At 40.6% G+C, this 23,522-nt stretch overlaps 2 protein-coding genes across 5 annotated transcripts; one reads left to right on the top strand and one right to left on the bottom strand.

The window, feature by feature from the left end:
* Positions 1 to 230: 230 nt before the first annotated feature.
* On the bottom strand, positions 231 to 18,865 carry eif2ak4 (eukaryotic translation initiation factor 2 alpha kinase 4). 4 transcript variants are annotated; one of them, XM_055157299.1, is made up of 39 exons: positions 18,063 to 18,865; positions 17,857 to 17,972; positions 17,139 to 17,241; positions 16,848 to 17,021; positions 16,696 to 16,776; positions 16,470 to 16,618; positions 16,125 to 16,225; positions 15,901 to 16,058; positions 15,275 to 15,813; positions 15,034 to 15,149; positions 14,798 to 14,949; positions 14,302 to 14,732; positions 13,525 to 13,597; positions 13,362 to 13,451; positions 13,160 to 13,282; positions 12,963 to 13,067; positions 12,736 to 12,799; positions 12,582 to 12,661; positions 12,257 to 12,358; positions 12,128 to 12,178; positions 11,793 to 12,029; positions 10,613 to 10,688; positions 10,208 to 10,329; positions 9,900 to 9,949; positions 9,653 to 9,821; positions 8,971 to 9,087; positions 8,819 to 8,884; positions 8,565 to 8,735; positions 8,355 to 8,489; positions 8,049 to 8,156; positions 7,630 to 7,758; positions 6,517 to 6,603; positions 6,260 to 6,372; positions 6,120 to 6,178; positions 5,467 to 5,570; positions 5,091 to 5,159; positions 4,460 to 4,504; positions 3,480 to 3,595; positions 231 to 2,300 (listed from the first exon to the last, which is right to left on the bottom strand). In XM_055157299.1, exons 1-39 carry the CDS (start codon positions 18,189 to 18,191, stop codon positions 2,243 to 2,245), a joined length of 4,968 nt encoding a protein of 1,655 aa, XP_055013274.1. In that variant the 5' UTR covers positions 18,192 to 18,865; the 3' UTR covers positions 231 to 2,242. The 4 variants fall into 4 exon arrangements, with proteins under 4 accessions (XP_055013274.1, XP_055013292.1, XP_055013282.1 ...); XM_055157317.1 differs by lacking the exon at positions 17,139 to 17,241 and having other exon boundaries at positions 18,277 to 18,865; XM_055157307.1 differs by lacking the exon at positions 17,139 to 17,241 and having other exon boundaries at positions 18,063 to 18,197.
* A 1,289-nt stretch (positions 18,866 to 20,154) lies between these two features.
* LOC110155223 (actin, alpha cardiac muscle) lies at positions 20,155 to 23,514 on the top strand. Its single transcript, XM_020919287.2, has 9 exons — positions 20,155 to 20,202; positions 21,074 to 21,230; positions 21,319 to 21,447; positions 21,654 to 21,764; positions 22,155 to 22,239; positions 22,472 to 22,633; positions 22,710 to 22,901; positions 22,993 to 23,174; positions 23,267 to 23,514. The coding sequence occupies exons 2-9, from the start codon at positions 21,102 to 21,104 to the stop codon at positions 23,408 to 23,410; spliced, it is 1,134 nt and encodes a 377-aa protein (XP_020774946.2). The 5' UTR covers positions 20,155 to 20,202; positions 21,074 to 21,101; the 3' UTR covers positions 23,411 to 23,514.
* Positions 23,515 to 23,522: the final 8 nt, after the last annotated feature.

The following is a 23,522-nucleotide window of genomic DNA, read 5'->3' as shown; positions in this document are numbered from 1 at the left end:
CAACCAGAAAAACAGAATTTGTCTGTCATTATGTGAAATGTCTGAAACTGAGAAAACAAAATCAAAGCTTTAGGACTTTAAACATGTGTACAGGATGCTGCATAAGTGTGCAGCAGTGGACAGATTTCATGAGCAGTAAGGCCAAAGGAACTGATAATCCTATTGGATTTAACTGCTTTAGAATGTGTGCTTTCCATCATAGTTTTTGTATATTTCTACAATATTTGTACTTGTGCTGTTCTTGGCCTTCTCTTTTATTATTCTGGGTGCCTCAGTGGGGCCAGGGAGAAAATGGCAGCCTAAACATTTCCCCTTACCAATTTTAGGAGTGACACGTATTCTATATATAGTTTTACATTTTTCATTAAGTCATTCCGTGTACAAAGTCAAACACCATACAATTTGTTCTTTGAAAATGCTTAAGGCTCACACAGTTCATCTTGCATTTAAAAGCTTCATGATGTTATAGTTATAGTAGAAAAAAATCCTAATGAGGTACATTCACAACTGTGCCATGACCATAGACTGTATATGACTATGATTGATCACCCATCACTACTTGTATTTGGTAAGTGTAAGGTGGAGTTACCATTCAGTGAATGTTTGCCATGTTATGCCTTCATTTGATTGCCTTAAAATGTTTTAAGTTACTGTCCAAACCATTTAAAAAAAAAAAAACATCCTTTGTCTAAAGTTCTTTCCATTTTGAAACAATATTGTTGTGAAAATGTACATGAAATAAGGTCATATGTTGGTAAATAAGGTTGTTTGTTGGTAAATGTGATGGTAGACATTGCAGCGTATTAGTGATATAGCACTTTTCTTGTAGGTGTTTTGTTAGAAAGCCCACTGGCGGATTCTTGTGAGGATAAAGGTCCTAATCAGGGATTTGAGAGCATATGAAGCACATGGACATGTTAAACCACTCCAGTGAACAGCGGATCTGACCAGTCTGCTCCATACCGGAAAGGACAGAGAGCTTTGGATTCCACACGTCAATAGTTTGCCAGTTTCTATTCTTTTTCTCTGAAAACTGGACAACCAGTTTTTACTGAAGTGTAGTTGACTTGTGTCTTTTTGAATGATGACATTTTGCTTTAAATGGAGGCGACAGTAAAAGCTTCTCTGTGTAAAAAGTAGTTTAAAGTAGTAGACAACAGAGTACCTTATTTATTTTTTCACATAGCTTTATTTATTAATACTAAACTATAGTTTGTTTTCTTTGAAAATGACCTTTGGTAGCCAAAGCTGTTGTACATTTTAGACCATTTTCCTTTTCTATCCGCTTTCCTCTGTTCAACCTTATTTATTTGTGTTGCTCGGTAAACCATGTAAATACATTGCCTTGATGAACTGTATGTTTACACTCATTTTGACCAATAAATGTGTGAACCAAAGGACCACAATGGTGATACTTGGAACAGCAAACTCTTACTACATGATGTCATTGTAGTGGTATCTGCAAGTGATTTCTACTAGTCACAAACACATCTGGATTGGGCCTTAAGCTCTAAGTAAGAATTTGTCCTCTCCAAACTCACGTCAGATCTCAAACGTACAAGAGGTTTTCTCCCCTTCTGAAAAGGCAGATGTGTGCTGGGGTAAAGAAGGCATTGTCTGAGGTTTGAATGACTCACTCATTTATGCCAGTTTAAAAAAAACAGACATTGTTGTGCAGAGCAACACTGGCAAAGTGACAATTTCTCAATGTTCGCTCATAAAGTTGAAGGTGAGGAATTATCTGCAGAAGGATCAGTAAACACTCAGGAAGCTTCCCAGGCCTTCAGACCAACAATGGCCCATGGTGTGTCTGTGCAACTGACATTATTTTTAGGAAACTTTGAGGATGTTATTGAGCATCTGTCACTTCACTTAATGTACTATTGTGATTGAAACATAATTGCCAGAATAGAGGTTTTGTAGCCCATTGCATAAGGCTCACACATTCTTTTAGAAAACACTGAAATTCACAGCAAAAAAGTTTGGATGTATTGTTTCACCATCCTCATTATTACAAATATAAAACATCTTACATAAACACACAAGCCCTTGTCTTGATTTTACAGTTCTTTTGAGGCAAGTCCTTAACTTCATTTCATGATGAGGACTAATAAAAAAGTTACGTGTGCAGTTACCAAACTCTCAGACTTCGACTCCATGATTGAAATTTGTTAGGTCTCTCTTTCAGTGTCAGAAGTGCTGACTACATGATATTCTCCTGAACAGTGGAGCTCTCCCAGCTCTAAAGAAGGATCTTGTAGTAGTCATCTTTGTAGCTGTATAGAACCACCACAGCCAACCTGCAAGAGAGCAGAAGAGCAATGAGTTCCAACATAAAACATCACAGCACTACTTACCACATACAGATCTTGAGTTAATATCGCTACTTAAACATAAGCTTAGAATATACATTGCAGATGAGTAGTTTTATTAGAATCAAGACTATATAGAACCATGCTGTGCCCTTAATTCACAACACAATCAGCAAAGACTTTCCTCCCAAATGGCAAATGAGGCACATATCAGAGACAGCAAATGAAAACCGAGTGTTCTCATGAGAAAGCCTAAATGAGTGGCTTTGATTTTCTATTACCATCTAATTCACGAATCTCTCTTTACCTCATACATGTATTCTTCTGCGGTGGGTTTCTAAGGACAACAAGGCCCAAACACAGACGCGTTACGAACTCCCTAATTTAAAACACAGTCTGAGTGCTACCAGTCAATCAGTGCTGCAAGCAACACGCCATAAGACCAAACATAGAAAATTGTTCCAGATTTCACCTCAGGAAATGGGATCAGCGGCGGATTTGGCGTGGGGCAAGCCTGTAGTTATCAGTCTAGCAGCTCTCTTTGATGGGCTGAATGTCATTGCTACACCTGGTCTGTACACATTCACAAGGGGCTTTAAGAGTGGCAGCCACACATATAAGGAAGTGAGGATTTTTTATATAATTTTTTATGAATTTGAGTATTTTTTATGAATACAAGACAGTGGAGGATAGAAACATGAGGCAAAGCAGACGGGGCAGTGAGGGGGTCCAGGGTCTTCTGAGACAATTCAATGGTTTGCTTGGAAAATGTCTGTACCGCATTAGTGTCCTGCCATTTGATCACATTGGACTCATAGAAGATACGCCTGAAAACTGTGGTCACTTTTTTTTTTTTTCAAATCTAGATCATGATTAATACCAGATAAAATGCCAAATAAAACCTAAATTAGGCGCTTCTAGTCTTAATAAAGCATGACCAAAGACTTAAGATATTAAGCACTTACTATGTCTGAATCATGCTTTGTTAAGATGTAGTGATTATAAATTAGTACAAACCTACCTTTAAAAAAATCTGTGCATGGGGACAAAAATAACTTAACATCTGAACTGATAGAACAACTGAAAAATTGCAAAATGAGGTTTTCCTCTGGGCCTAAAACTGTATTCTAAACTGAATAAACTTTTCAGTGTCACAAAAGGACATACTTCTTTGTAATCTTTAGATGGTGGATCTCTTCACAGATGGACTTCAGGTAGCGCTGCTTTGGGAGTCGAGACAAGAGAGTCTTCACACTGCTGTTGAACTGCTCCTCACTGTCAAACTGTAATGAAACAAAAATTACAGCCTTTCACAAAATGCATTACCCCTTTAAGTGTGAAAATCAAACATGTACAAACCACCAGCAGTGAGCTCGGGCTCTTTGTCAGAAATCATAACAAAATACAGTTGTCATTGTCATAGTGTTAACTATGACTGCCCCGCTCTATAGCCAAGGCGTTTCAAGCCAATGAATGGAGGTTCTATGTCCAGCAGTGGAGTATATTTGTGCATGTCAAAGGGAGCAGAGCTGTGAAGCCACAAAGCGCAAGTGGGTTTATAGATTTTCTTGTTCCTTGTGTGACTTGGAGCAATTTGCCATATTCAAAACAGACCTTTCCTGCAGGCCTGGTTTTACACACTGTGTATTGTCATACTTTTTATACTCCACAAATGTTCTCTGACATATGTGTGCCCGGTGTAGGTGGCCTTTTCAGATATTGAGTGAAGGCTGTTGCTTATATTATCCCGGTGTGGAGGGCATTTTCACCTCTCCTTATGTTACTTGCCACAATATAATTTAAGTCTTTTAACAGAGGGAACCAACACTTTTTTATGAGTTATTTTCTCAGGAGCATGGAATGTGATATTAACACCTTCTCAGAGCTCTTTTTGTTCACTATAATGTTCCTGCAAACGTGAGAGCCTCGTGAAATGAGTGGGCTGTGGAAAAAGTCCAGGGTGTTCCCTCACTCTGCTCCTCGTCAGCCAGGACTGTAAGGAAACAAGCGGGATCCCCTCTTCCTGTCTCGAGGCCTGACCTCACTGCCAGTTCTTTCCACTTCCCACTATAGCGCCCACTATTCATTCAAATATAGCCCGCATTATTGACTCAACAACATGCTTAATCAAGGCAGTACCAACAGACCTCCAGAGACAGGAAGCAGATCAGAGTTTCCTTCTGCAGGTCCACCTGGAAGATAACACAAGCAAAACACTGGTGATCATTGTCTCAGTGAAAACACAATACAATGAGTTGACAAGCCAAACATTCGTACACTATGACACAGAGGAGCATGCAGTAGCGGGGTATGTTTTTATTTGAGATATATTTGTTTTAAGCTAAAGGTTACACTGGAACTACCCCAACAGGCAATAAAAACATCAGGTTCTGTATTTGAGACCTTTACACAATCTGAAGTGCGTGATTCTTTTATTATTTTAGCATTTCATTTCAGTCGTCAAATGCTTACACAAGTGTTCAAAATGAATTGCAACTCTAATCACAGTGGTATTGCTTGTCTGAACCCCCCCCCCCACACACACACAAATGAGCACCTCGAGCACCTGTAATGACCAAAATGAATTGCTCGCCAAGATATCACTAACAGGTTCAACTATGAGGCTGCTCCTGTGATGTTTGCTGTTTTAGCTATCAGAAGCACTTTCCTCGCCCTGCGATTTCACACATGAGCTGAGACGATAAGGCGACCATGCAGAGAAAAAAAAGGGTGCGTGGGTTTGAGAGGGAGAAAGGGGTAAACAAACAAATGACTTACCGCCAGAACCTCAATGTCATTGCTCTTGTTCTGTAAATTGCTGCCGAGATTCTGTAATCGGGTTTGGATCTGAGGAGAGATAAGAGCGAAATCATGACCGAGGAGACTAACTGTTCCCATGACCAAACATAAAGCGGGAAGGATAATTATCATCTAAATGGATTCATAAGCACTCGGATCATTTTAGAGTGAGTTTACGGCTTGTGAGCAGAACAATAATTCCCCACAAAGTCACACAAACTCACAGACTCAAGTTACTCAATAAACAGGCTGGTTATTCACATCCCATCTATAGTGTCCTTGGGCAAGACACCTCATTAGCATAAAAAGGTTACATTACATAAAAGGATCAAAGAGGAATGGAAAACACACTGACCTGGGTGTCATAACGTCGCCTGGCACTTGCAGAAACCTTTTCTGGGCTGATGACATTCACATTTAGATTTACGGAAGTGCTGCCACAGTGTTGCTCTGACGATCCTAAACAATCAAAAAACGATTTTAATGTGTACTGTTCGAGAGTCGATCACCTTGACTTCTTACGATGTTATTTCTTTGCCTGAGAAGTTCCACATTAAACTTATCCATCTATCAATCATTCAATTACAGCCATTTTACTGCTCAGAAACATCTTGAAAAAAAAAAATGCATTATTTCTGTAAGCTGGTCACCTCACCACAGATCTGACCTATAACTTGTTGGCTTACAGGTGCTGCTTGTTTCCACTGAAATAAGTTTAATGCCATACTGTGGAAAATTCCATCCACCCGAAGACGTACCTGAAATGCACTTTTTCATTTTAAGGAAATCCCCTTTGCACTGTTTGCTGTCTCAAAGATGTGACATTCTGCATTCATAGCTGTGGTTATTTGCTCACAAAAACATTTAAACTCTTGTATGTACACTCTCTCTTATAATCCACTTAGCAAGAATCCTAATGTCTGGTGAAGTGAGGCCTCATGGGTATAACATTCAGCATGAGGATTTTATTGGAGTGGGTTGTAAAGAGCAGCTTAGTCGGTCCTGTACCTGTAGTGTTGAGCAGTGATCCTTTGGGATTGGGGAGAGACATGCCTTCAGAGATTTCCCTGCAGAGGCATAAGCACAACTGTTAGAAGATAAACCCTTTAAAGGCCCCACAAGTCCCTGCAGCTCCACTATGTCTCTACCTGATGTTTCGCTCTTCAAAGAATTTGGTCCGACATTTCTGAACAATGTGGTCCACCAAGTCATTCTCTGGAATTCTCTTCTCAGACTGTCTGTCCTTCTCAAATGATTTCACCTGCAAAGACAAAATTCATTTTACAGGTGTTGCTGTATATATCGCCACCATTATTTACTTTGTCAGAATTGGAACACATATGTTTTAGTAAAGATGACAGTTTATGTACTACAGCTTCAGATACTATAGATGGAGGAGGATTACCTTCACGTAGTTGCCTTCCTTGTCAGAGACCATGGCCATGCAGGTGATACCAGCCAGTCTGCATTGGTCCATTAAAGTTTCCTGAGACTAAAACACAAAAATAACATCAAATAGGAATACATTAATTTCTAAGTTTCTAAATATTTCTGTCTAAAAAGAGATTTACAAACCATCAAATAATCTGCCTAAACTTGACAGAGCCAAGTCAGATCCAATACTGTCTAATGGCTGATGGGATTTATAACTACTAGAAAAAGAGATAACTGCCATATTTGCTCTATAAAATCCTTACACTGAATTAAAATCGGATTACATTTGTTAACAAGACAACATGTGAGAGGTGTTAAATTCAATAGCTTTAAATGGGATGTCTTCACCTCAACACTCCTCATCTGACTGAGCTCCACAGCATAAGCCACAGTACCAACAAAATGTCAATAAATAACCCGCTTAGCCAGCTACATCACATAATCACAACAAAGAAGAAAGAGGCTCATTATTGGAGGTAGGGCAACACACAATGAATTTGAAATAAATATAGAAATAAGATTGGTCTGCAACCTCTCACTTGGAGATTAAAATGAAAAACAAACTTAGGGACCATGGATTTATTACTTATTGCATAACAAGGAACTCAAATCCTTCTTTGTCTCTAAGCAGAAACAATGGGTTTATTTTAGTTAAATGTGTAATGTGTATTTGATTCAAACCTAAAACATATCATATTCTTAAATGGGAAAGAATCAGTTATTGCCCTCTTTAGGAGTAAAGGCCAAACAATCCACCAAGATAGATTTGTTTCTCCACTGGTCCGGAAACAACTCCAGAGTGACCTGTGGTCCCCTGAAAGGGCCTCTGCTTCCTAAATGTAAGCTATATTTAGACTGAACTAGACCCTCACTGACTGACTTTTGTTTAATATTTGGCTTATTTGATATGCCTTACTTAATCGATCAAAAACATATTGTAAAAATAGAAGACAAATTAAGAAACATACAACAGAATACCACAAGACATAACAGAATAGCAATGAGAACCAGATGAGAAGAAAGTTGAGATTCACCACCAAATCATTCCAAAAGGTAAGCGTATTCATTGAGCCACACCACTCACCTGTGAGACGTCATAGGTGAGGTCTGCAGACACACCCATGCTCCACAGTTTTTGGACAACACTGATGGCTCTGGACAAAGATGAATGACCAACTGGAACCACTAAAGCATCACATGAGCTTATAGGGGGCTGTCATAGAACAACAAAAACAACTAAATGAAACAACTAAATAACACCTAGTCAGTTTCTGTGTATCTAACATGTAAATGAAGTAGCGCTAAATATATCTGTATGGCGTCAAGCGGCCCAGTGATCATAGTCATTAGGATCTAAAAGTAGCTATGGCACCTGGCTGCTTGAATAAGGCATCATTAAATATGAAATGTCTGCCTGCTGCTCCTCTATTACAATAATTACTGTAAAATATCACATCCTGTGTGTGTGTGTGTTTGTGTGTGTGTGTGTGTTTGTAAGCTTACTGGCTCCTCCATGCTGGCCATAGCAGCACACACTTTGTCCAGAGCTACACTGGCCCCCACTGCAGAGGTGACTGGAGCTGTGGATGCCGAACTTTGAAACTCCACAATCTATAAGCACAAAACAGAAAGTATAATACCATGGAGACGGCACAGCTAACAGTGCTTTGCAAAGTGAGAGAACATAGAGGAGTTATGGTAGGTTTGCGATGGAAAACATGTGGTTCACACACATTCTTAAGACTGCAGTTTATTTATTGATTTTAATATGGGGAATGTGGATGACTAATACTTTACAGTAAAACATACCAAATGATCATAGCGGCCTCCAGCAGCCACTATATCTGGGACTGTTCTTTTCCGCTTTCTAATGAAGGCAACAAACTGGAAAATGATCCCAGAGTGATGTTGAACTTTGTACACCAATCCCAAGTTGATCACAACCTATAGAACAAATATGTTAACATCTGCCAAGTAAAATTGTGCACATAGGCTAGTATATGGCCCACACAAACTCACCGGTAATTTGATCCCTAGTCGGTTGAGCAGTACAGTGAGCTCCTCCAGGTCCTTGAGACCCTGCTTGGCCAGCTGTGTGACAGCGGTCTTCTGTTTGGTGAGCAGTGCCAACAGCGGGGCCAGGTCCTGCAGACTGCCCTTCTGCTCTATGAACTTGTATAATGTTTGCAGCTGGAGGTAAAAGAGGGACATAAGCACATGTCACTTTAGGTACTGTTGAGGATTCCAGGCTCAGACAACTTCTGGACACTCACACTGTTGGTTGACAGGGAGAAGTTACAAAATTTGGCCTCTACTTCCCGTTTGGTCAGCTTCTCAGACTGCAGTAAAAGCCACATTAATACAAACAGATCAATAACAGGCACACAGTCTTGTCTTACGTAGACCCTTGGTGCCCCATACTGACCATAGCATCACAGAGTATGTTGGAGGCCTGGCTCAGTTTGTCCTCTGGGATTCCACTGTGGAGCAGGATGGCCTTCAGGAGGCTTGTGTGGTTCAAGTAGATATTATAGTTTCTTTCCTGTGGTCACAAAACACATTTTAAGTCTCCTAAATGCAAACTAGGCATTTACTTTTCACACATTGTGGACTATGCACAGTATCAGTGTCCCACTGCCCTCTTGAGCCTTATGTTTGGTCTTGTTTTCCACTTTAAAAACAAGTTGCTTGACAAGGTTATGAACCAGAGGCCAACCTCCTGTTTAACTAGGTTCAGGAGACAGACAAAAACTGTACTGGGAGCATGTTTGTAGCTCTCAGGATCTGACTGTGCTGTAGGGGAAGGAAATGAACAAAGCTGTGAATAACAGATTTACAGAGTAAATATCAAGCGCACTGGAACTCTGTGAGGGAGTGGGGACAGTTGTGGCGATGGAATGTGACGGGAATTATAAAGGAAGAAAAACAAGTTGACAGGATGTTTCCGAAAGAGCACAATAATTCATCTTGTCAAAAGAAATTCTTTGCCTGGACATCAGTATGAAAGCTGAGAACTCTTTTTGCAATTAAAAACCTTCATGTTTACAGTTATAGCCAAGATAGATTAATAAAGCCATTGTTAAGTAGAAGCTTTGAAAGTATGCTACCTGAAGAGCAGGAAACTCTTGAATAATTTCATAAACAGTATAGATGGTCTCTGCATCAGGGAGCAGGCTGTTTGTGACTGTGGTGATTATGTCAAAAGCACACTCCAAAAGCTCCCTGGGGTGGGCACGGTCCAGCTTTCTGGGGCGAAACACTCGTTCAATGCTGTACCTATGGAAGAATACAAACCCTACAGTCACTGGGTCTGAGGTATAGCAAAGTAATGAATACAGATTTATTTTAATGTACCTCTTCAGTTGAGTGACATTATTGCGTGCCACAAATCGTGCAAAGGCCATCTGAAATAAAAGAGGGGAGAGACATAGGTCAGCCTGTACAAAGCCTCAGAAGACTGAATTAGTCTGCAATCAATCACAGAGTGGAAACAAGCATTTAGACCTAAGGCTTTCCTGCAGCAGCCTCATCTGAGGGCGCTGCTGATTGCTCTCTGGCACTGTGAGTGGAAGTGCTAATGCGACTACCAGTGTAATTAGATTGTGTTCAAACAGGGCCATGCTCACCTTTGTGTGTTATTTGTGAGCGTGTGTTGGACTCACCCGGAGGTCAAAGGGCAGCGTAACCAGCATTCCGCTATGGTCCATGAAGCAGGCCAGCTCACTGCCTTCGTACAGCTTCCTGTTACGTGGTAGGAGCATGGGAGTCTGAAGACGAACCGCCCCTGTAAATATCAAAATAAATGTATCTGATCAGTACTGTTAATCTACTACAAACAGTACATGAGGAGACACAATGTAAGCTTAGACAAATGCAAACAGCTGGACATGATCAGAGTAAAGTTCACAGAAATAGAAGCAGCACCTGCAGGGCCTGTGTGCTGCCCAACAGTACACTTATTGTTGAAATGCCCCTCACTGGAGCAGATGTGGGGATGTGTCTCTAAATGAGGCTTACAGTGGGTCAGATGTCAAGGTGTGCACAGTTACACACAGCAGAGGACTGACCGTGTTTCTTGAAGATCCGGGTGATGGTTTCATACACATACTGCTGCAATTTAGCACCGGTGAAGCTGAAGCTGCCCTGAAGGGAGAACAGACAGACACACTGTTAAAGATCAGAAGGTATCGATTAAGCTCTCAACAGGCAGACAGGGCAACTATGAACTCATATGCTTGAGCAGGGCGACATCTAGAGGTGGGAAATGCAACTCTCCACTCTACTCTGAAACAAGTATATAATCTGCAATTAAAAAAGCTCCAAGCATCATATGGGGGAGGCTTACAGTTGCACATGAAATTCTAGCAAGGTTCAGACTGCCACATTTTCAGAGAGCAACAAGCAATCAAGCATTTGAAAAAAAAAAAAAATGAAAATAATCCCACAGAAATAAGCCCCAGGAAAAAGCAACTAATTATTATAAGTTATGTGTCATTGCTAAGCATGCACTGTTTGTAAACACATATTTTAATAACAGTTTAACAGTAATTAACATATTTAAACCGTTAACAGGTTGTAGTTCAGTCATTACTGGGTTTTTTAACATGAAACAGAATCGAAACCGCTGACAAGAAAGGCAAACAAGAAGCCCAAAGTCGCTATTGCTGGATTTCAGATGACATCACATCATCTTATAGGCCAGCAGTCTCTAACCTGTAGCTCAGGAGATACCAGTAGCTCTCCACTCCCTTCCAAGTAGCTCGCCAAGGGATTTCGGAATTATACCATTGTGCTGCCTAACCAAAGTTTGTTTAATTACATGCCTATTACAATTGTAAATGTATCATTTTGAAACCCAACTTTGTGCACTAATAAATAGACAATGATTTATGTTTTATAGGCATCTAACTGTACCCCAAGGCTTGTGTTCTTATAATCATCTCAGTTTCTTGCGCCCATTAAAATGAGTAGCATTTTTGTTTTGTAAAGGTAGCTCACCGGAGGAAAAAGGTTGAGACCTCTGCTATAGGCCAATATTAATAAACACAGATGGAGGACAACTAAAATTTAAAATGTCAAAATGCAAAATTATGCTACAATACAGTGAGTTCTCGGGTTGAGTTAATAATTGAAAATACCAGGTTCAACATCTATGAATTTACCTTTTGGATATTTCATGGTAAAGTACAAAGTTATCAATAGGGAAATGTGTCTCTTGCCAAACTACAGGGAAAGGTTAGCATGTACCTTATGCAGATCTATATCATAGGTGAAGTCCATGACGGGGGTGGGGTTCTGGGCAAACAGCTGGCCCACCATGGTGCGGTAGGCCTTTCCATTGACATTGGCCATAGTGTGCTGCAACACCTCATGTAGCTCAGACTCCTCCATCTGGGAAGGGGGCAATAGTTCACTTTTCAGCAGCTCTTGGGCAGTGGGGCGAAAGGCAGGGTCATGGTTTAGCAGCCACTGTATCACTTTCCTCTGTTTTTACAGCAAAGAAATATATTATATATAATATATATATATATGTATTCTGGTTCAAATGGATGGATACATTCTTATTGTTTTGGTTTGTTTACCTGTGTTCCTTGGTTATTTGGATTGAAATCTTCTGGAAATGTGATGGGCTCCTGTCGTAGATAAAAAAGTTAGTTTCACAAATAAAAAAAAAGTCAGAATCAGAATTCCACAGCTATAGAGATGCATACCACTCGCAGCTGGCTCAGGACAGTGATGCGTTCAGCTCCAGTGGTCATTGGGCGATAGGACATCTCAAACAGGATGATACCCAGGCTAAACAGATCAACTTTCTAGACATAAACAAAGAAACCCTTAGTAAACAAGACGGCGCAGACTAAAGACCTACTTACTGGATGAAAACAAGACAAACTACGTACACATGCACGCTTGATTCCTGGGACTACATTGATCATAGACACAACAACTTTATCAAGAAATCTAACTTTGATTTCCAAGGAATTTCACTTCACAGTAACAGATCATCATTTCAAACACTAAAAATATCTTGGTTACTTGGTTGTAGGTGGCTTTGGTGTTTCCTTGCACCTCTGGGCTCACATATAGGGCAGTACCGACCATGCCAGTCATGTTTCCTAAACCCAAACAATCAAAACAATTAGTCAAATGAGATAGCTGACTATTAAAAAATGTTTATTTGTAATCTTACCAGTTGGATCGGGTTTGGGTATTGTTGCTGCACCACTCTCATCCGCTATGAAACTAGCAGCAGCCTGAAACAGTGTTGGCATGTTAGCAGTGCTTATTTATATAGTTCACATCATAACACTTTATAATGACTACAATATTTATAGCCTTAATACAGCAGGAAGAATGATTTAATGCACAAATTGTTTATGAAGAATGATTAAGACTTTGTAAGATGGACAAGCATACCACATTAGCTGGATGGTCCGTAGCCAGTCCAAAGTCCCCAATTTTCACATGGTCCTGAGAGTCGAGGAAAATGTTGACAGGCTTCAAGTCTCTGTGGATCATACCCTGATGGAGACAGAGGTTAATTTAAGACAGTATTAAAATAACTGTGCAGACATTCCTTAATAGAACATTCATACAGAACACCAAATACACACTTGCTCATGAATATATGCCAACCCGTCCAGTATTTCCCTGAACAATCTCCAGAGCCGAGTTTGGTCCAAGTAAAGTTCATGGTCTATTGTGTCTCTTAGGGTGCTCTTCTCACAGTACTCCATCTACAAGCAACAAACAAGTGTCATATAATAATAAATAGAAGACTTTGATGGTACAACAAGAAGTAACAGAGAAGCATACCTGTATGTATAAGTAATGTGCTATGAGGAGGGAACGATCAGAATCAATGCTCTCTGTTGTGTCAGCTGTAGGCTTTTTGCTTTGCTCCATCTGGCAAAGTTTGATCTGTTAGTGTTTTATTCTTAATGAAAATGTAAACATTTTGAAAGTGAAATTCTCATACCTGGGACATCTCATCCATGCTGTCATCCCCATTGTCAAAGATGATATCACTTCTGGAGCTACTGTCTGATGGCCTAAACAAAAAAAAACAAAAAAAATTGATAAAACAACACGATGTTTTAAAGGGGCAGTTCAGAATCTTGGACATGGGGCCCCATTTCCTAGAGTGTGGAGACACTTTTCTAAATATTCCATCCAGTCCTTGTATTTGCAGAGGTCGCTGGTGCTAGGCTAGTGCGTGTCAATGGCCATAGTTAGCCTGTCACTAAAAACAGTCATTAAAAATCTTTTATTCTGCCAGACTGTCAATGTAAATGGATGCGTTGATAGAATAATTTTAGAACTAAAACCAACCTTGCATTTGAAGGATTTATGTCTGAGCAGCAGCAACCAGTTGTACTTCCTGATAGAAAGCTTGGCAGCGGCGGACTGATATATGAGAAAACAGTGCCTCAACATGCAATGTAAGGTTAGTTTTGTTTCAAACATTATTCTATCGACACAGACATTCACATCGAGAGTCTGGCGTAATAACAGATTTGCTTCGGGTGTTTTGTGGAGTGGGTAAGACTGTTTTTAGTGGCAGGATAACTATGGCCATTGACATGCATTAGCCTAGCTCCAGCGACCTCTGCAAATACAAGGACTGGATGGAATATTTTTTTAAAGTGTCTCCACACGTCCCCAAATATTCTGGCTCACTAGGAAATGAGGTCCTATGTCCAAAATTCTGAACTGTCCCTTTAAAACGCACTGAAAAAAGTTAGTTAATGCTTACAAAAATGAGGCACCAAACACATCTTCATCATCCTCATCATCATCATCATCTTCATCACTAGACTGGTGGCCACTGCACTTTGCGCTTGAAGATTTCTCAATGGAAGTGGACCACTCGACAGAACTGGACAGGGCAGGAGGTGGCGCCATGTCCTCCACATTGTCCAATAGTCCAAACTCATTCCTTGTTAGCTTCTTTTCCTGAGGATTCTTTTCAGGTGTTTGAGGCTCAGAGCTGTCAGTGTTGCTCAGTGCACCTACAGATGGTTTCTCATGTTTCTCGATCCACGCGTTGTAGTAACGGACGATGTTTTCATGATTTAAGCGAGACAGCAGGGTCACCTCGCCCTTAATCCTCCTGAACTGCTTGCTGGCTGGGTTGACCTGGATACGCTTCACAGCATAGTAGCAGCCGTCTAGTTTGTTTTGAACCTACAAAAGCAAAACATTGTGAGGAACTGAAAAAGAATGGAAAAATACAAGTCAGTCTTAATTACCTTTATAACAGCACCAAAGGCCCCTTTCCCAAGAAGCTGGAGCTCCTCAAACTCATTAAAGTAGCGAGAAAACTGCCTCTGCACACCTGAGCTAAAAGGAGCATTCAGAATATGGCTCTGCGGTACAACAGTGGATGCAAAGTCCACAAGATCTGTAAACAAATGGGCAGTAAAAATTAAAAGAGTTACAGTTACAGTGGTACAGTACAAACATTATGCATATGATTACAGATTACCTTCAGGGCTTGCATCCTGACAGTGTGGAGACAATTTTGGAGATGGAGGCTTTAGAAAAGAGTGTTCCAAGAGCTGCTGAGGTGTCCACCTTTCACCGTCATTCAGACACAAACACCTACACAAATACATAAAGAGTTAAAATACACACACTGCTACACAATATAGATTACACGCATAGTACAGTACAGCCTCTGCACTTGTAAGATAGATAAGAGCTTTTGTCTTGGCCTCTTGACTTACTTTTGAAGGAAGTCTTGAAAGTCAGCAGGCAGACTGGTGGGCACAGTCACAGGGTACTCTGTCACCTCTTTTCCCTGACTCAGACTAAGCAGCATCAGACCCAGATTCCACACGTCCCCCTTTTTGCCCGTCTTGGTGGGCATGGCAGTGGCCTCAGAGAAACGCACATGCGATTGCTCAAAAATGTCTTCTTTGCAGATGTCAGCAAATCTCTTAGACAAGCTGTAATCAGTCAACCGCACATTTCCCTCTGAGTCTAAAATCACACTGGATGCTCCCAGCTGCTTATGAACGACAGAGTTACAGTGGAGGTAATCCAGAGCAGACAGCAACTGGCCGGTGTAAAGGCAGAGTTTATCTAAAGACAGAGGTGTTTGTGTCTTTAAAACTTGGTTCAAACAGGTCCCAGATACATGTTCCACTAGAAGATTAATAATAATACAGTCCTCCTTTTCAGTGGAGCTCAGAGCCATGTAATGTACCAGGTTTGGATGCTCCAGCCGCAGCAGGGAATTCAACTCATTTTCTGCTCCATGGATCTAAACAGAAAACACGAACAAGATTATTTATACAATTTTATATGCCAATCCCTCTTGTCTTCTCTTGAGTGTGCCTTGAACACATGCCTGCTTTTTACAGTTTTCGATCTTTCCTTTCTCCTGACTGGTGAAGAACTTGCCCATTTTCTTGCTCCACCTCAACGACCACTCATAGATGACCACAAAGTCGCCAGAGTTCCCCTCAAACCCATAGTGAACACTACGGCCAAGCCTCTCACTCACACCTAAGAAACAAACAAAAATACAAGATCATCCCAAATGTAAACTTTGTTGATTTATTCTAAACTTACCCAAATGTTTGCCTTTATGAACAGCAAGTTCTCCAAATGTTGTGCTGCTGAAATGGAGGAGTTCTTGTGATCTATGGTTATCTTCACCAAATGTATCACGCCTGTAAAAACATAGTATTATTAATGACTATTAATGATTATTAATTAACTATATCTGTGAAGATCTTTGTCAGTTGTTGTGTAACACTGTCTAATGTCTATTGTATTTAAATGAAAATATGTTATGTTGTCTGTATCTGTACTGTTGTAGGTTTCATTTTTATGCAATTAACTTGGAATGGTTTGTCAAAATGATGTTGAATTTTTTTTTAAAAACAACAAAAAAACACAACACTGTGCTGTTACCTATGTCGTGAGTTTGAGGTAGTCCGACGGCGATTAGCAATGCCTTTCTTGATTTCTGACAGATCAGTTGGAGATGTGACAGGACTCGGAGGACTCCTACCCAGAACACTTTTAGCAGCATTTGTCTGCTCAATGGATTCTAACCGCTCCTTTATAAGGACACAGGACAACAAAGTCAAGTTTTGAAGCTTATGTGAGAAATATTATATTATGATCATGACTGTACCAGTTTGGCCATTTCTTTTCTTCTTTTTTCCTCTCGTTTCTGATCCTCTCTTTTTTGAATTACAGCCATAATTTCTTTTTCCTAGAAATATATTTTACATGAACATGCCACTAGTTAACTAGAACGAATTTTGTTCATGTCAAATTCCTGACCATTTCCTCCTCTTGTCTCCGCTGTTGGTCCATTCTCTGCTGCTCTTCCAGGGCCCTCTTCTCCTGCTGTTTGCGTTGGTTTTTCAGCATCTCTTCATGGAAGGAGCTGGATGGAGGTTTGTTGTGTTCACTCAGAAAGCCCTGGATGTGATCTGCTAGTTCATAAATCATCACCTTATAGAGACCAAACATATACAACATTATAATTAGATAAAATTGTATGAACAACTAAGAAATTATATTATTAATATATAACCTATGTAGTATAACTGGTTTGCAGGTGAGTCATACCTCACCACAACGGGCAGCAGCCAAGTTGGTGACTTCACGTTGAAGGTTTTGGAGGATTTCATTTGAGAGACCTTTGGCATTTTTAAGCTCCAGCTCTGGAGGCCTGTCGCCAGATATAATGATAAAAACAACTGCTATATATTCCCAAATGAATATGTATTACTGGCTTACTAAAGCATATTCTAAAAAGCAGCCATAAAAATCACACTTTAGTTTGATATCAACACTAAAAGATTTAAAAGTGGCTCAAAACACTTAAATGCAGCTTTAATGGTGCATATAACTTTTTGGTTGGGGGTCCATCACCTGCTTGTTTCTATGAGTGTGTTATTACTCTGCCTGGAATTTTGACAGTATGATATTAAACAGCTCTACCTTACATGTATTAAATTACAGATGGTTCTGTAGCTCAAAAATGCAATGCAATGAAATGCAAATATGCATTCTGACTCTGAGCAGACTCTGCTCTGCAGATTTGACCTGTAACTTGGTCTGGTTTGGTCTCCATGAAGATAGAAAGGTTTAATACCATGCTGTGAAACATTCCAGACAAAGTAATAACATCTCCATGGAGAAAAGCATTTGACAGACCCTCCACACGAAAAGTTACACAATGTGCCTATAAGGTTAAATAGAGGTGTGTAATTTTCATGTTCAGTCATCAATAAACTCGACAGAAGTCACAGAGGAAGTTGCAGAGGGAGCGTTTGCTGCTTACAGATCTGGGTATGTTGCTGGGCATTTAACCAGCAGGTCCACGGTCACGTAGCATTCCTGTTTGTGATTCAACCCGTTGGGACGTAGGCAAAGGTGTACCTCTGGAGGCCTTTTAACCTGGACAGAGACCCAACACATATGTACATATGCCACATCAACAACTAGAGCTAGCTCTGAGACTTGGCTATGGTCTGTCTCTGGGGCTACCTTCCACGGGTCTTTATTGCGGAGATCCTGAAAGTCATCTCCAAATATAGACGCGAGAGCCTCTAGCTCATTCTCCTGCTGCACAGTGTAGTCGTCTGTCCCATCTGTGTGCGTGTGCTGACCGCTCATTCTGGGATCACTACATGGCAGTGCTGCTGCGCTCTCTCACGCACGACATGGGCAGAAGAAATATCAGGAAGAGCCGAAGCTTTACCTTTGTGAGCTTCTCCACTGCGCCGCTGAATGCGCCGCTCTCGTATGTCGTAAAAAACAAAGAAACTCAGTCAGGCTGGCTTAGATAACCACTTGATCATAATTTGACCATGCCCACAACTCCGAAGGCAGCAACAACCTACGGCCACTGTCGCGTGGCTGTCGCAACAAGAGTCGCACGTGAAACGTCATCACTTTTCCTAAAAGTAACGCTAGAGGGCAGCAAACACACGCCTTACTCACAGACTGTATAAAAACTGTATGTACAGTGTATGGTTTTAACACGGGAGAGGCACAGTGAGGAAACGGCATGGGATGAGTGCAATACACATTCATAATTAATTTCTACAAGTTATTCGCTTAATTGCATAAGGCAAGTTACTGCAAGATGTCGTAGGATATTGATTTCACAGACTGTAGTAATATATGTACTTTTAAAATCTGGCAATTTTGCTATGCAAGAGCTGGGAATATTGATACTGATACTAATGATATGTGAAATTCACTTCGTTCTTCACTGTTGGTATGGTATAGTAACAAGAGCAAAGAACAGAATAGAACTGATCTTCATTTGTTTTTTGCAAGATAAAACAGAAATGTGTCTTCATTAAGACTTCAGGAAACAAACATAACCTCTCATAAAACACAAGATGTCTTTAAACCTTTAAATGAACAATATCAAATCAAAGGAACTCCATTACAACGTCCCTACATTATATTGCTAAAGGTGACGGTCTGCACATCCACATATATGCCTGATACGGTCTTTTCGGAAACAAACAGGTACAACTTGAATAGTGATTTGTTCCCTCTCTCAAACTAGTAATTCTAGTGATTCTTGACCCTATGAGATGCTGTCTCTGCATCCAGCTCTCTATCTCAATATCCAGGGACATCTATTAATAGAGTGGTAAGTTATCTGGTGAGGCCAGAACCGAAGAATGCAATCATACCTCAGTAAAGTAATGCCACTCAAATAGAGATTATATAACAAAGATAATTCAAATCATCAAATAATTTATATTAGAGCTACAACATTTATCACTCAAGTAATTGTTTGGATTTTTTTTTTATCCCCCTTTATCTACTTCTTTGTAGTTGCTTATTGTGTCTGCATAGATGTGAGTATTACCTCATAAATGTCTGGGGTTTATGGGGAATATATGGTTGGGAAGGGGGTTAGGACAAATATGGGCCTCATGTTTGAACTCACTACCCAGGAGCCCTGGTGGCTGCGTGCGCGCTCACCATAACCGTACAAGGAGACAGCCGGGCCAATCAGCTCCGAGCACTGACACCACCGGAGCCATCAGCTGTTCCACGCGTTAAGGAGGATAGGTGGGCATACCAGCTGCACGCTTCACACTGCTCTACAGTGTTTTCACTTCCTTAACTAGATCCAAGTCTAGTTCCTGTCTGTGGGTCACCATTTGGATCTGTCATAAGTGTGAGAATTCACAAGACAGCACTTGATAATGGTAGTAAGTTACAGATACGTTTATAAAGCACAAACAAGTTGTAGTACATTTACATGGCATTGAAGCTTTTGTGAACTATTATTTTGGACACTGGTAATAATTATTATAACAGAAAGAAAGGCATGCAGAGAATATTTTGCCAGTCATTCAGTATGACAATGATCCATTCATATTTCAGACCCTGTTATTACCATTGCTACAACCACATACTTCTCACTACACTGACTCTACATTAGCCCGAGCAGTTGATTTATCTGAGTTTAAATCCCTTTTGTCCATCTATGTAAAAGACATTTGTGATTTTTGCTGCCAGCTCTTATTTGGACTTGTGTGAACCCCCCCTTAGCCCCGCCCCTGGACCCCGGGCCCAGCCGGTGTCTTATTTAAGCGGGTGCTCAACTCCAGGCGGTTGTCCCAGTGGAAGCATCCATCTGCCTGTGTGCACCTTGGTGAGTTTCACTTCCTAGTTCTATTACTACTGCTCTATAAGTTTATTTTGCTTTATCTTTAGTTTAGTGATGCACAACTAGTCTGGTGCCTGTGGATTTGTGAATGAATGAATGAATGACTGAATGACTGAATGGTCTTTGCAGCAAACCTAGAACTCACTCTTAGTAATAGTCAGGAAGTAAAGATTATTTCACTTTAATGTTTTTAATGTTTTTTTTTTTTCTTGTAATATGATAGAGCCTTAAATTATTTGAAAATGTGTGTTCTCCAAAGCCATTAGCCACCAGAAAGTGCTTTTATACCTTTTAGCCTATCTACAATTTGCTGCTTTCAAATGAATGAAAAATAACTGGTGTCTACCATATACCATATATACAGTATATATCTGGTATATATGTACTATACAGTCTATGGTATCTGCATAATAAACACCAAATAACATAACAGAAGCAGGTTTTGTGATTGCTTCTTGTAAACTGTGTGCATTTCACCATTGTGGGCACACATTTCATTGTAGAAAACAGCAGCCTAAAATAGAAGACAGGTCTATGTTATGCCCCTTTTTGGTGCTACCTCAGCAGCTCTGAGCTCTCATGGAACAATCAACTTTGGAGATAGGTTATCAGGAAGTGTACAACAAGATGGGACAGAAATAGTGTCCAAAGGCATGGGCAATTAGCGCTCTCTAGATAGCCTCGATTGAGGCAGGTATTATTATACTGTAACAGTGTCTGATAGGAGATAGGTCTTCAAAGCATTGAGGATTAGAATGAGTATTTCAATTACATAGCATGGTGATTGAAGAGGTGTCAGTCTCATTTGTTTTAGTGGCTTCTATGTAACGTGAACTTCTCTTTATGTTGAATCCAGACCATTTAGACCAGACTCAAGCCTAACCATGTGCGACGACGACGAGACTACCGCCCTCGTGTGCGACAATGGCTCTGGCCTGGTCAAGGCTGGATTCGCTGGAGATGACGCTCCCCGTGCTGTCTTCCCTTCCATTGTTGGAAGGCCCCGCCACCAGGTACACTCTCTTTTACATTCAGCATAATATGTACTTTCCTGTATATTCCTGTGGTTATGAATATTAATGATTGTCTTGACTTCTCCAGGGTGTGATGGTGGGTATGGGTCAGAAAGACAGCTATGTAGGTGATGAGGCCCAGAGCAAGAGGGGTATCCTGACTCTCAAGTACCCCATTGAGCACGGCATCATCACCAACTGGGACGATATGGAGAAGGTGAGTGGGTGATGAGTGGGGGCTCATTTACAACATTACAACAGCTGACCTGACACATGCCTGACACTTCACAACCTGTTAGTTGTTGTAAAATGTTCTTATTTTTAGTATTAGGGCTGTATTTTTGAAAGTATCTGGGTTGATCCTGCTCTTAAGTGTTATTTCAGGCACCTCATCAGCTGCCATGTCTTTTCTTCTGCTGACAGATCTGGCACCACACCTTTTACAATGAGCTGCGTGTGGCCCCCGAGGAGCACCCCACCCTGCTCACTGAGGCCCCCCTCAACCCCAAAGCCAACAGAGAGAAGATGACCCAGGTATAAATCGACTTGTATTACTCTTTACTTTGAAATCAAAATGGTATGTATTAGGAAATTAAGTATTTACTTGCAGTTACAATTTTTCTGCAAATCTTTAAAGTTGTTATTACTATTAGCATAAAAACATAATGAAAGTGTATATTGCATAAGTAAATTGAGCAATTGTGAGTTGAATTGAGTTGTTTTTTTTTATCTTAGTAATGAAGTGCAAATAGTAACTGCTAAAGTACTATTAAAGATAACAGCAGCAGCAACAGAATTTGTAGACAAAACTGCTGTAAAAATTAAACTTTTTTAGCATGTTCAGAATGTGGCTGGTAGCACAAATATTACTTATATTTGTTTTACAGATACTTCTTAATAACACATTTTGTATGTACTTTGCAGATCATGTTTGAGACCTTCAACGTCCCTGCCATGTATGTGGCTATCCAGGCTGTTCTGTCTCTGTACGCCTCTGGCCGTACCACTGGTCAGTACTCACTACTATGATACAACCTAAATTTACACAGCTCATTGTGAAGCTGTCGCCTCATTGATTCCTTTCACATTGTCAAGTTAAAGTGTTAATCCTATCCCTGCATAGTACAAGCAACAGTTGTCAGCAGCTTTCGTTTATGATGTGTCACATAGCTAAATAAGGAGGATTATATGTGTTGAACTCTAAGCACTGAAAGTATGCTGGCCTTTCCTGTGTGCCAAAGGTATTGTGCTGGACTCTGGAGATGGTGTGACCCACAATGTGCCCATCTATGAGGGTTATGCCCTGCCCCATGCCATCATGCGTCTGGATCTGGCCGGTCGCGACCTGACTGACTACCTGATGAAGATCCTGACTGAGCGTGGCTACTCTTTCGTCACAACTGGTACATATTATATCAATAGAACTCATTTGCACATGTTAGATCTTTTCGCTGAAATGCCAAACTTTACTTTCCATAGCTGAGCGTGAGATTGTGCGTGACATCAAGGAGAAGCTGTGCTATGTTGCTCTGGACTTTGAGAATGAGATGGCCACTGCTGCTTCCTCCTCCTCTCTGGAGAAGAGTTATGAGCTGCCCGATGGTCAGGTCATCACCATTGGTAATGAGCGTTTCCGTTGCCCCGAGACCCTTTTCCAGCCCTCTTTCATCGGTAAGAGACATTTACAAACTAAAATGATTAGACCTGATATGTTGTTTGTCTGTTGCATATGTTGTAAAACTTAACATTCTTTGTCTCCCAGGTATGGAGTCTGCTGGTATCCATGAGACCGCCTACAACAGCATCATGAAGTGTGACATTGATATCCGTAAGGATCTGTATGCCAACAATGTGCTCTCTGGTGGTACCACCATGTACCCTGGTATTGCTGACCGTATGCAGAAGGAGATCACCGCCCTGGCCCCCAGCACCATGAAGATCAAGGTGAGATGCAGATCTTCATAAGTAAAAAAAAAGTTCAAATTAAACTTGGCATAGAAGAGAAATAAACTCAGTGTATGCCTTTGTTTCTTTAGATCATTGCTCCCCCTGAGAGGAAGTACTCCGTCTGGATTGGCGGCTCCATCCTTGCTTCTCTGTCCACCTTCCAGCAGATGTGGATCAGCAAGCAGGAGTATGATGAGGCCGGCCCCTCTATTGTCCACAGGAAATGTTTCTAAACAATACCAACCTTGTTACATTCATGTATTTATACATCCATGTCCGCTGTATATATGTGTGCATATGTTTTCTTGTAATAAAGTAAAGCCCTTGCGAGAGTATATTTCTTTT

This window comes from Boleophthalmus pectinirostris, unplaced genomic scaffold (genome assembly GCF_026225935.1).
Source record: "Boleophthalmus pectinirostris isolate CB_2022bp ecotype Guang Dong unplaced genomic scaffold, ASM2622593v1 HiC_scaffold_10, whole genome shotgun sequence".
Lineage (NCBI taxonomy): Eukaryota > Metazoa > Chordata > Actinopteri > Gobiiformes > Gobiidae > Boleophthalmus > Boleophthalmus pectinirostris.
Note: the sequence above shows the minus strand (reverse complement) of the source record. Positions and strands in the feature narration are given on the sequence as shown.